The 12,298-nt window shown below is 45.1% G+C and overlaps 1 protein-coding gene across 1 annotated transcript in view; it reads left to right on the top strand.

Annotated features, from left to right (window-relative positions):
* Nucleotides 1-1,437: 1,437 nt before the first annotated feature.
* Nucleotides 1,438-12,298, top strand: part of LOC135873833 (ATP-dependent translocase ABCB1-like) — an 81,486-nt gene continuing 70,625 nt past the window's right edge. Inside the window, exon 1 of the mRNA XM_065398446.1 lies at nt 1,438-1,461. Within this exon, the coding sequence (XP_065254518.1) occupies nt 1,438-1,461 (24 nt within the window). The remainder of the gene's footprint in view (nt 1,462-12,298) is intronic.

Genomic DNA, 12,298 nt, shown 5'->3' with positions numbered 1-12,298 from the left:
AGCACCTGGTTGTGCAACCCTTACTCAGTTTGCCTTAGGGCTTATTTGTCAGCGTGGAGTAATTGATGGGAATAAGCTGTTCTGCGATAGCTGTTCCGGAACAGTTCCCTACGTGAACACTGCATTCCAGAATAAAAATCACCTTATTCTGGAATAGTTACTCCATGTTGGATGTGCAGTAATATTCTGGAATAAAAGTGATTTTATTCCATTAAGATTAAAAATCGAATTGAGTGTAGTGGAAGTATAGTCTTTTTGTTCATATGTGGTTAACTGTTGTCAAATTAGTTCTTTTTCAGAACATGTATTTTATCAATATTCCAGATTTTAGACTAGAATACAGCTTTACAGACCGTGTCAGTGTCCGCATTATTAACTCCATTCTAAGCAATCTTTACTGAAGTGGCAATCTGCTGTAGGGGTGACATTTCAGATTTTGCGGGGGGGGGGGGGGGAGCCCAACTTTGAGCAAGGGCCCAGGAGCTATTTAAGCCCCTATAAATCATGGATCTTTTTGAAGGATAAAATGTAAAAAAATCAGACAGCTAACTAGCGTTAGAGGTGAATCATCTGCCAAGCTTAGCAAGAATTCATCCAGCACAGGATAGTAGAAACCGGTTTTTATATATTGTTGACTGCTCTTCAGAACATCATATGCAGACGACTGATCCTGTGTGCCAGAAACAAAGAGCTGTGCCAGCTTGGAGTATATTTTGTTTGTTCTTTGTGGCCTTGCTGGTTTGCAGTGCTGAGGTCAACTTTTGCTACTGCCTGAGGGGAAAAGGCAATTTCAGGTTCCTTGGCTATGTGTTCAGCTTCCTCACATAACTCCTTCCATTTGCTTTCAGATGATCTCATTTCTTCAGAAGCAGGAGTATTGCTTGCTACTAATTCCAAGGAACTAGATAAATTCCGGCTTTGATTTTGCAGTTCTTCTGAAGCACTGTTCAAAATTTGAAGATCTATTCCTTTTTGCTGAGGTTCTTAATTTTTCAAAAATTATTCAGTCTCTGCAGGAGGTCCTTGGCAGTGCAAATACAGCTGTTATTAGATTTACAAAGAATTTTCTGAAGTGGAACTCTTGCACCATTTATATCCTAAAACAAAAACATATCACTTTCAACTGACTGACTGTAGTGAGGCGGATTGGCCGCCCACAGACCCGGAGGGGGAGGGGCCCCTCACTGAACCCTGGTGGGCAGAGCCACGCCACGCTCAACCCTCCAGCCGGAAGTCAGTGGGCGGGACAGGAAGTACAAAAGTCGGGCCGGAAAACTCAATTGGGGCCCAGCTGCTGGAGGCACCAGAGGCTTCCTGCAAGCTCCCGAGCTGGGAGGCTGCCACAGACCCTGAGGAATCTGAGGAGTGGCCAGGGCCATTTAGAGACCCAAACACGGAGGAGCTGCAAGCCTGACAGAGGCCCTCTTCCCCGACAACATGGACGACCCTCTACAGAGCCAGGTACGCCCTGAGGGAGAGTTAAGAAGTGGCCCAGAGGTAGCCGACCCCTGTCTGGCTGCAACACTGTCAGCAAGTGAGTCACTGTGGTGTGCTCAGGATCCCCGCTGACCCATTGGCAGACCGCTCTGGCACTGCTAGGGCCCTGCTGGGACGCAGGGGAGTGGATGGGCCTGCGTCCCCCCTGCCACCCCATCCGTGGGTGGCAGTCTCCCCCTCTCTTAGGCAAGAAGCCTGCGCTTGTTGGTCCTCCGCTACAGTTAGGAGGCTCGACTGTTTTGCTGCACAGCCTGAGTGCAGGCCTGAGCCAGAGACTCTTTGCTGCCCTGCCCTCACCAGGGGCTGGGCTCTGTAACTTTGTTTGTCGTTCGGCTCTGATCACAGACCCATGCTCTCATCTCCCATCGCCCCGCAGATTCCCCATGCCAGGCGACCTCCCAGGCATTTGCCCTCCAAAGAGAATAACACAGCCAGTAAGTACCCATAAGGATTACCAAGATAGTGAACTTATTTTTAAATTTCCTTTGGGTTTCTTAGGTATGTTTGAGTTAAATTTACCACTCCTGTATTTGAACAGTATGTGTATTTACAATGCTTAGCACAACGTGGCTCCAGTCTTGGCTGGGGCGTCTACACACAAAAAGAGCAGAACCTCTGTTTTACAAACTAATTGGGGACTGAGGAGTTCATAACATTGAAAAGGTCACAAAATTGAATATCTCGAACTGACAGTAGGTACAGTGTGAGTTGCAGCATGGTGCACTGCATCACTTTCTTCTTGTCCTTCAAACCACAGCAAAACATTTTCCAACACACTGAAGAAGGCCTCAAAATGTGAAGGGATGTCAACTTGTTCTTCATCAGATCACATTCATGCTGTGATTTTCTACTTCCTCCCCCCAGTCGGGGGTTGGGGGGGAGGAGGAGGAAATGATCCTGTAACTGGTTGTTCGTCAGATTGGTGGTCATAAAATCAAGGTTCTACTGTAATAGTAAAATGGCCTAATTTTCTGATGTGCCAAGCACCCAACAACTCCTCGAGATTTCAAATAAGAGTTGTGGGTGCTTAGCAGCTTCAAACTTTTGGTCAAGACCTTCCTATTTAATTCTGCTTATATTCTTATATGGCATTCATTGCTATGGTATCTGAGTTCAACCATGAGCACAACTAAACCTATGGCCAGATCTACTCTTGAAAAGTCTTTGCCAGTAAAGCTATCCCAGTATACTACACCGGCAAAACGCGCCTAGTGCGGATGCAGGAGTTGTTCCTCTTCCTGTTCCCACTGAAATGACAAAAATTCCATTGACTCCATTGGGATTAACACAGTTTGGGGCTTGGGACAATCATGTATTTGTGCTTCTCACCTTTCCCCCCTGCTAATCTACAGACACAGACTTCTGAGCTATGGAAGCCAAGGAGTTAATAAACTCTAAGAGTCAGTCCCTGTCACAATGTGTTTTGTACAATGCCCAGCATAAAAAAATAATGCAATGGTAATGAGAGCGTGGGGCCCTAGAAATAAACAGACTTGAGGTGTAGGGTTTTGAGCAATATCGAAGTCCAGCTGTAAAGTAAAAGGTAATGATGGTGGGGTGAAGAAAGCCATGGGAAACGTTGCCTTTTCTTTCAAAGGGAATTATACCATTTTACCCTGAACCTTGTGGGGGGGAATGAAAAGAGGAATCATCACCCAGGGCCCAGGCCTGAACACCTGAATCAGGCAAAACTACCACTGGTTTCCCTGACTTTCCAAAAACCTTGGGCACTCAGATTCCAGCATGATGAGGATGATATCAGCACCCACATGGATGGGAAGATAATTATGGGATTTTGTTTTTTACAGTGGAAAGGGGTGGGGAGCCACAGGGTACTGTAAAGTCTGCATAAGTTTTCCCATAGTAACTGATAGACGTCCCTACAAGTGTGGTGAAGAATCTGAGATTTGGGTGTTTTTCTGAATCAACTCTCTGAACTTTTTAGGAGACATTTAAACTTATTTAAGCAGGAAAGAACCACAATTGGAGGCTTTAGTCCTTTTACCCATTTCTGGTCCACGCAGCGGCATGTCTTCACCAGAAATGGTTTTCTTGTTTTGGGCAGGGGGTAACTGTGGGGAAGGAATCACTGATAGGAGATGTGGAAAGGGGGCCCAGAGCATTACCTTGAAACCTGATCCTTCGGTATGTGGAGGAAGGGAATCAAGGTAGCTGAAAACTGGGCGGCGGGGAGCAGCCGGCTGTTTATAAGGGGCAGGGTAACGCGGGCACTGAGGTTTAGGAAGAACAGCATCTGGGACACACCACACCGGGGAGTCTGCCTTGGTTAGGGAGTGAAGGCAGGTGTGGGCACTCCGCAGTCACACCCGCTCTGGGAGCAGCGCAGGGAGCAGCGGGCAGGTGAGGCTCAGAACTGCTGGGACGGGGACAGTCTCCTGCTGAGGAATCTCTCCCATCCCCCGAGACAGGCTTTACCTAGCTGCCTCCACAGTCACACCCCCCCACCCCGGGCAGGAGGCCGCCTGGGGCGCTCCGTCCTCCTTGCCGCCGCCCCCTACAGGGCCGCCGGAGCGGTATAACAAACAAACAAACAAACAAACAAACAAAAAAAAGTGGCTGTGCTGCCCTAGGATTGGGCAGAATGCCGCCCCAAGCACCAGCTTGCTCGGCTTGTAGTAAACTGCAACCTGATGTAGCAAATGCCTACAGGTAGCAGTTTCTTGCACTATAGTGTATGTGAAATTGCTACGTGTAGAAATGTGCTATCTGTAGCTGTTATTTATACGTATAGATTGTAAGAAACAGCTTTTGTAAAAAGATGCTACTTCCCTCATAGGTCATGTTTTCTACACCTTATTTTTTTCCCCCTTCTCTGGACTCTCTCCAATTTTTACTACAGTTGAGACCTAATCAGCGCAGAGTAGAGTGGATATCCCAGAGTGATTTCTGTTTTTTGGAATAGATCCCTTTCCACAGTACTCATATCCAGCTTGTGGTCCACTATGACCCCCAGACCCCTTTCCGCAGTACTCCTTCCTAGGAAGTCATTTCCCATTTAGTATGTGTGCAGCTTGTTATCATTCACAAACTTTATAATTGTACTCTCTATGTCATTATCTCAATCACTGATTCAGATTTTGAATAGAAACTTATCCAGAACTGATCCTTAGAGAGACCCACTCGTTATACCCTTTCAGCCTGACTCAGCCCTTTCAGCCTGTGAATCACTGATAACTACTGTTGGAACTGTTTTCCAACTAGTTTTGCACCCATCTTATTTTAGCTCCATCTAGGTTGCATTTCCATAGTTTGTTTATGAGAAGGTCCTGGGAGACCTGTAACACTGCAATCTGATGAAGCTAATTCCTACAGATAGCAGTTTCTCACACCGTAGTGACGTGAGACTGCTCTCTGTAGCAGTTAGCTACATCCGATGGGCTTTGTATAGCACTATCATTCAGAGGTTCCTATTGCACACAGTTCCTGGGGTAATCTTTATGTGTTTGTGCATTCCTTCAATAAGCCACTAACATTGTCTGGCCTCATCTAACAGAGCATAAGAACATAAGAATGGCCGTACTGGGTCAGACCAAAGGTCCATCCAGCCCAGTATCCTGTCTACTGACAGTGGCCAATGCCAGGTGCCCCAGAGGGAGTGAACCTAACAGGTAATGATCAAGTGATATCTCTCGTGACATCCATCACCACCCTCTGACAAACAGAGGCTAGGGACACCGTTCCTTATGCATCCTGGCTAATAGCCATTAATGGACTTAACCTCCATGAATTTATCCAGTTCTCTTTTAAACCCTGTTATAGTCCTAGCCTTCACAACCTCCTCAGGCAAGGAGTTCCACAAGTTGACTGTGCACAGTGTGAAGAAGAACTTCCTTTTATTTGTTTTAAACCTGCTGCCCATTATTTTCATTTGGTGGCCCCTAGTTCTTATATTATGGGAACAATTAAATAACTTTTCCTTATTCACTTTCTCCACATCACTCATGATTTTATATACCTCTATCATATCCCCCCTTAGTCTCCTCTTTTCCAAGCTGAAAAGTCCTAGCCTCTTTAATCTCTCCTCATATGGGACCCGTTCCAAACCCCCAATTATTTTAGTTGCCCTTCTCTGAACCTTTTCTAATGTCTGTATATCTTTTTTGAGATGAGGAGACCACATCTGTACGCAGTATTCAAGATGTGGGCATACCATGGATTTATACAAGGGCAATAAGATATTCTCCATCTTATTCTCTATACCCTTTTTAATGATTCCTAACATCTTGTTTGCTTTTTTGACTGCTGCTGCACACTGCGTGGCCGTCTTCAGAGAACTATCCATGATGACTCCAAGACCTTTTTCCTGATTAGTTGTAGCTAAATTAGCCCCCATCATATTGTATGTATAGTTGGGATTATTTTTCCCAGTGTGCATTACTTTACTTTTATCCACATTAAATTTCATTTGCCATTTTGTTGCCCAATCACTTAGTTTTGTGAGATCTTTTTGAAGTTCTTCACAGTCTGCTTTGGTCTTAACTATCTTGAGCAGTTTAGTATCATCTGCAAACTTTGCCACCTCACTTTTTACCCCTTTCTCCAGATCATTTATGAATAAGTTGAATAGGATTGGTCCTAGGACTGACCCTTGGGGAACACCACTAGTTATCCCTCTCCATTCTGAAAATTTATCATTTATTCCTACCCTTTGTTTCCTGTCTTTTAACCAGTTCTCAATCCTTGAAAGGATCTTCCCTCTTATCCCATGACAACTTAATTTACGTAAGAGCCGTTGGTGAGGGACCTTGTCAAAGGCTTTCTGGAAATCTAAGTATATTATGTCCACTGGATCCCCCTTGTCCACATGTTTGTTGACCCCTTCAAAGAACTCTAATAGATTAGTAAGTCACGATTTCCCTTTACAGAAACCATGTTGACTTTTTCCCAACAATTTATGTTCTTCTATGTGTCTGACAATTTTATTCTTTACGATTGTTTCAACTAATTTGCCCGGTACTGATGTTAGACTTACCGGTCTGTAATTGCCAGGATCACCTCTTTTTAAATATTGGCGTTACATTAGCTATCTTCCAGTCATTGGGTACAGAAGCTGATTTAAAGGACAGGTTACAAACCATAGTTAGTAGTTCTGCAATTTCACATTTGAGTTCTTTCAGAACTCCTGGGTCAATGCCATCTGGTCCTAGTGACTTGTTATTGTTAAGTTTATCAATTAATTCCAAAACCTCCTCTAGTGACACCTCAGTCTGTGACAAATCCTGATTTGTCACTTACAAAAGCCGGCTCAGGTTTGGGAATCTCCCTAACATCCTCAGCCGTGAAGACTGAAGCAAAGAATACATTGCTCCGCAATTACTTTATCGTCTTTAAGTGCTCCTTTTGTATCTCAATCGTCCAGGGGCCCCATTGGTTGTTTAGCAGTCTTCCTGCTTCTCATGCACTTAAAACATTTTGTTATTACCTTTTGAGCTTTTGGCTAGCTGTTCTTCAAACTCCTTTTTGGCTTTTCTTATTACATTTTTACACTTAATTTGGCAGTGTTTATGGTCCTTTCTATTTACCTCACTAGAATTGACTTCCACTTTTTAAAAGATGCTTTTTTATCTCTCACTGCTTCTTTTACATGGTTGTTAAGCCACGGTGGCTCTTTATTAGTTCTTTTACTGTGTTTTTTAATTTGGGGTATACATTTCAGTTGGGCCTCTATTATGGTGTCTTTTGAAAAGTGTCCATGCAGCTTGCAGGGATTTCACTCTAGTCACTGTACCTTTTAATTTCTGTTTAACTAACCCCCTCATTTTTGCATAGTTCCCCTTTCTGAAATTAAATGCCACAGTGGTGGGCTGTTGAGGTGTTCTTCCCACCACAGGAATGTTAAAAGTTATTATATTATGGTCACTATTTCCAAGCGGTCCTGTTATAGTTACGTCTTGGACCATATCCTGCACTCCACTCAGGACTAAATCGAGAATTGCTTCTCCCCTTGTGGGTTCCTGTACCACCTGCTCCAAGAAGCCGTCCTTTAAAGTATCGAGAAATGTTGTTTCTTTGCATTTCGTCCTGAGGTGACATGTTCCCAGTCAATATGGGAATAATTGAAACCCCCCCATTATTATTGAGTTCTTAATTTTGATCGCCTCTCTAATCTCCCTTAGCATTTCATCGTCACTGTCACTGTTCTGGTCAGGTGGTCGATAATAGATCCCTCATGTTATGTTCTTATTAGAGCATGAAATTACTATCCATAGAGATTCTATGGAACATGCTGATTCACTTAAGATTTTTACTTCATTTGAAATACAGAGACACATTTGAAATACAGAGGCACATTTAAAATACAGAGACATGGTCAATATTTCTAGCCTCAGATACAAATGTTACATGCATACAGGCTGGATAAACACAGTCAATAGGTCTTCCATTTTGCAATGATACCCCACATCAGACGTCTTGCATAAAGTATATATTAGCTATGTCATATCCATATCATAAGCATATTTTCATAAAGAATGTAGAGTATAATGTCACATCCCACATGTATGTTTGCTGATCTGCAAACAGTAAAGGAGCATGCACCTTTGGGTGCAAACGCTTATGACAATAGTGCAGAGCCATGCAAGTTCCATCATTCTGTGTGAGATGGCAGACAGTGAGGAGGGCCAGGCAGGTTAGTGGGTTTAGAAAAAAAGGTGTAAACATTATGTATACATTTATGTATGGGATACATATAAAACTAGTGGATGGTTAACAATGCATTATAAGAAGTTGGATCCCATGGCCACAACCACCCCTGTCTCACCTGTTTGGTACCCAGCATACACTGCCAAAACAAAACTTCCCAAAATACAGTGGGATATCTATTTATGGTGCACCTCACTCTGACTTTATACAAGTGCTTCTGGTGAGTACCCTGACTGCTGAGACAAGGAGTCCAGGAGGCATGCACACAAGTGACGTAGTGACTCTATGCTGACATAAGGTGAGTTAACCCACATTTAAAGTGTAGATATGGCCTTAGGTATATTAAATGTTTGGGAGAGGTAACAGGAACTCTATGAGGGTAGACTAAGATTCATTCAGGTGTTTAAGCTCAAGGCATTGGAACTGGCCTTACTGCACCCTACTGGCTCAAGAACAAAGAGGCACATAAAAAAAAATAATTTATTTATTAAAATTTCTTGACTCGAAGGTGTATAACTCATGCTGGGCAGGAGCGCCGTCAGCCTTTCTGCCGCCCTAGGGGGCGGAAGGTCCCGCCCCGAAATGCCGCCCCCCCACAGAGGTGGCAGAAGGTCCCGCCGCTGAAATACCGCCGCGGTCTCCGCCCGCCAAACTGTAGCGCCCTAGGCGACCGCCTAGGTCGCCTAATGGGTTGCTCCGGCCCTGATGGTGGGAGTGGACAATGGGATGGTTCAGTGAGTCATTGCCTGGTCTGATCATTCCCAAATTAGCACCTGGCATTGGCCACAGTCACAAGACAGGATACTTGATTAGGCGGACTATTGGTCTGACCCATGATGGAAGTAATTACAATAGATTTTTTTCCAGGGAGAAAGACGTTATAGGAGATAATATACTGCCTTTATTGAATATTTGAGAATCAAGTTGTACACAGTGGCATGCGGAAAAACAGTAAGGGCTAGACTGAGAGGCAAAATAACAGTTGCAAAAATGCAATCCCCATTGGTGGATTGACTCAAAACAAAGTTTTGACACTAGGCCAGAAATTCAGTCAGCTCTAAAATGAGAAGAAAAAATTACATTTAAAAATTCAGGGAATTCAGGGAATCCCAGCAACAGATAAGACAACGGCTAGGAGACTCTATGCAATCAGATACTACGCTGGCAAGTTAAAGCGCTCTAACTTGCTGGCTCAGGGGTGTGAAAAATCACACACACAACCCCCCCACACACACACCGAGCACAGCAAGTTTGAGTGCTTTAAAGCGCTAGTGTGGACAGGCTCGGCTCCCAGTGCTCAGAGCTAATCCCCTCATCGAGGTGGATTACCGGGAGCACTGGCACCCACAGCAGCGCTTTGAACTTTGTAGTGTAGACATAGCCTCAGTAGGTTAGATCAGACAAAGAGGAGTTGCATTGACTAGGCATTGGGATGCCTGTGCCTTTAAGAACCCAGCCCTGGGAAGCCGATGCTGAGAGGTGCTGTCTGTGAGAGGGGAAGTAAAAAAAGCCCCTTAACCCCCCCCCATTTTTGCAAACACTGGTGTCGCAATGCCACTGGGGTAACTGCTACCCCTCTGCCCCTGCCTGTGCCAGGTTTTGCCCTGTGACACCCTCTGCCAGAGCCTCAGGCCTGGGCTTAACTCCGCCTCCTCCCCCCCATCCCTGATTTTCCCTTTAGCCCCTCTCCTAATGCTGCCTCCAGCTGCTTGACCCCCCCGACCAGTACATTTCCACCCCCTGCTCACACCCTGGCCACCCCCCTCCTCCCATTAACCCCCTTTGTCATTTTTTAACCACTGTCAAAAGCAGACCGCAGAATCTTACGGCTAATACGGGCAGGGTGAAGGGCAGTGGCTTCAGCAGATGTACCCCAGAGCTCTGGCAGCAGGGCTTGGGCGGTGATTTAAAGGGCCCAGGGCGGTAGTGGGGCGGCCGGGAGCTCCTGGCCCTTTAAATACCCCTGGGAGTCCTGGAGGCCTGGGAAAGCAGGAGGAAGGCTATGAATAGCTTGGCTTTCCCGCCATGTGGGAGAGACCAATTGGGAAGCAGAGGGGAGAGCAGGTCTGCCTGCAGTCTGCCAGCACAGCACTTCCAGGCCCAGCAACTGGCCTAACTTGTAACCCTAGCCTGCAGAAAAGCCCCAGGAGGGGACAATCCTCCTGTCGCTGCCTGCCAGCAACCGGAGGAGATAGCCTGTCTCTCCTGCCATTCACTGCTTCCAGCCTGCCTGCCCTGCAGCCAGCTCACACCAGATCCGGGATTTTAGAACCCATGGGTTCCAAGCTTTAACGACTGTCAGCACTGTGTCAGAAGGGAGGGAGCAGTTAATCCATTTCCAGTGATACCTAGGCAGGACCTGCTTGCCTGAATCAGCCTCTTGACCACTCAGCCAGAAATGGAACCTGAGGGGGTATCCTGTATTAGGTCATGGCTACACTTGCAAATGTAGAGCGCTTTGAGTTAAACCAGCCTTCAGAGAGCACAGTAGGGAGAAGCATCACCAAGTAGCTTGATCCTTTAGCATACCATTTAATATTTTCACTGATTGTCTATTTCTCTTTGGTCAAGTCCTTACATAAAGTTTATAGTTATTGTTTTTAATGTGTTTGCTTGTGTGAGTTTGAATTATTTGTGAGTTCAAGTGCTGTAGACACAGCCTTAGTGTGGTTATCCCTTGTCTCACTGGAAGTACAGCCAAGTAGCTAGATCCTTGAGCATATGAGTAGGGGGACTCAGGAACCTACCAGCAGCACAGTAAAATGAGCCCAGGGTGACCGAAACTTTGGAACTGTCCAAAAACTGTGAGGTACCCCCTCTCCTATTTGCACTGCATTCAGGTTCTAAACGAGCACTGAAAGGGGGGGGGTTACATCTCTACTTTGTTAAATAAACTTTTGCTCGTTTTCACTATAAATGTATCTAAGTGTCGTGTGTTAAGCAAAGAGGTGATCTGAGCTGGAACTGGTAAGCTGGGGTGTTTTGTTCCTTTCCAAACAGCAAATCTGTAAATACTGTGAGTTTGCAGTGGAGCAGGGGCTTCACAATCCAGGGAGATGCTCGGAGAGCTCAGGGGTTGGAATGTGCCTATCGCTAACCTGTAAAGAGACAGCAGGGCCTGCCTAGGCCTAGAGGGGAGTGTTTGTGTTGTCTGTGGTCACTGGAGTTGGGGAGCTGACCCCCATCAGGCACAGACAAGGCTTTCTCGTGCTAAGGGCAGGTGGCCACAGCCCTGAGTACCCCCACGAAGCAGGCCGCATTGTTGTCCTAATTTTTAAAAATGAACATAGATCTTTAGAAAAGTAATTTACCCTGATGTAAAAGTAGTATGTAATGATAAATATTTTTTATTCCCTAGGAAAAGTTGTTGAAAGGAAACAATAAAGAAACATAAACCTATCTTAATGTGAACTCTTTGAATGGCTATTGTCTCTGAAAGGTTGTGCTGTTTCCTTGTGTATGCAGATTTTACCCAAAGTGATTTACTTCTGCAAGTCTAAACAGAATACAACAGAATAACAGAATAACACAATGAAGGATGATTTCATAAATTACACAGAAAAGGAACCACTTGATCCTAGTAAGTTTTTCGGTTAGTTGTTTCTTCTTTTGAATGTTAGGCTAGTTGTTGGAAGGATGTACTCCATTGCCACAAAACTAAGCCACATTTTGAATCTTGTCTGGTAGCCATGAGGGATTTCTATGGAAAAACAGATCAGCCCTCCCATCGTCCTCCACAAATCATGCTACTCTGGGTATTAAGCTTTCTTCTGTGGTGTCTTTACCCAGCGAGTATGGACCTTCTTGGGAATCTATGTGGAGGAAACAGCATTCGGAAAATATTCTTAGCTAGCACTGAATACATGTATTCTCTTGTAACTTAATCACAGCACTGGCTGGGTGTAGTTCTGTGTGGCCTTTCTACCAACTTAAGTGACCCTAGTGTGGCACTCTAGCTTAAGAATAACTAAGGCTCCCATCCTGCGAGCATTTATGCACATGAAAAGTCCCATTGAGTTTCAGTGTGGCCGCTCACATGCCTAAAGTTATTTACATGCATCAGCAATGGGGCCTAAGCGTGCAAATGCTCCACTATGCATCTGAAGAAATGAGGTTTTTTACCCACGAAAGCTTATGC

This window comes from Emys orbicularis, chromosome 2 (genome assembly GCF_028017835.1).
Source record: "Emys orbicularis isolate rEmyOrb1 chromosome 2, rEmyOrb1.hap1, whole genome shotgun sequence".
Taxonomy (NCBI): domain Eukaryota; kingdom Metazoa; phylum Chordata; order Testudines; family Emydidae; genus Emys; species Emys orbicularis.
Note: the sequence above shows the minus strand (reverse complement) of the source record. Positions and strands in the feature narration are given on the sequence as shown.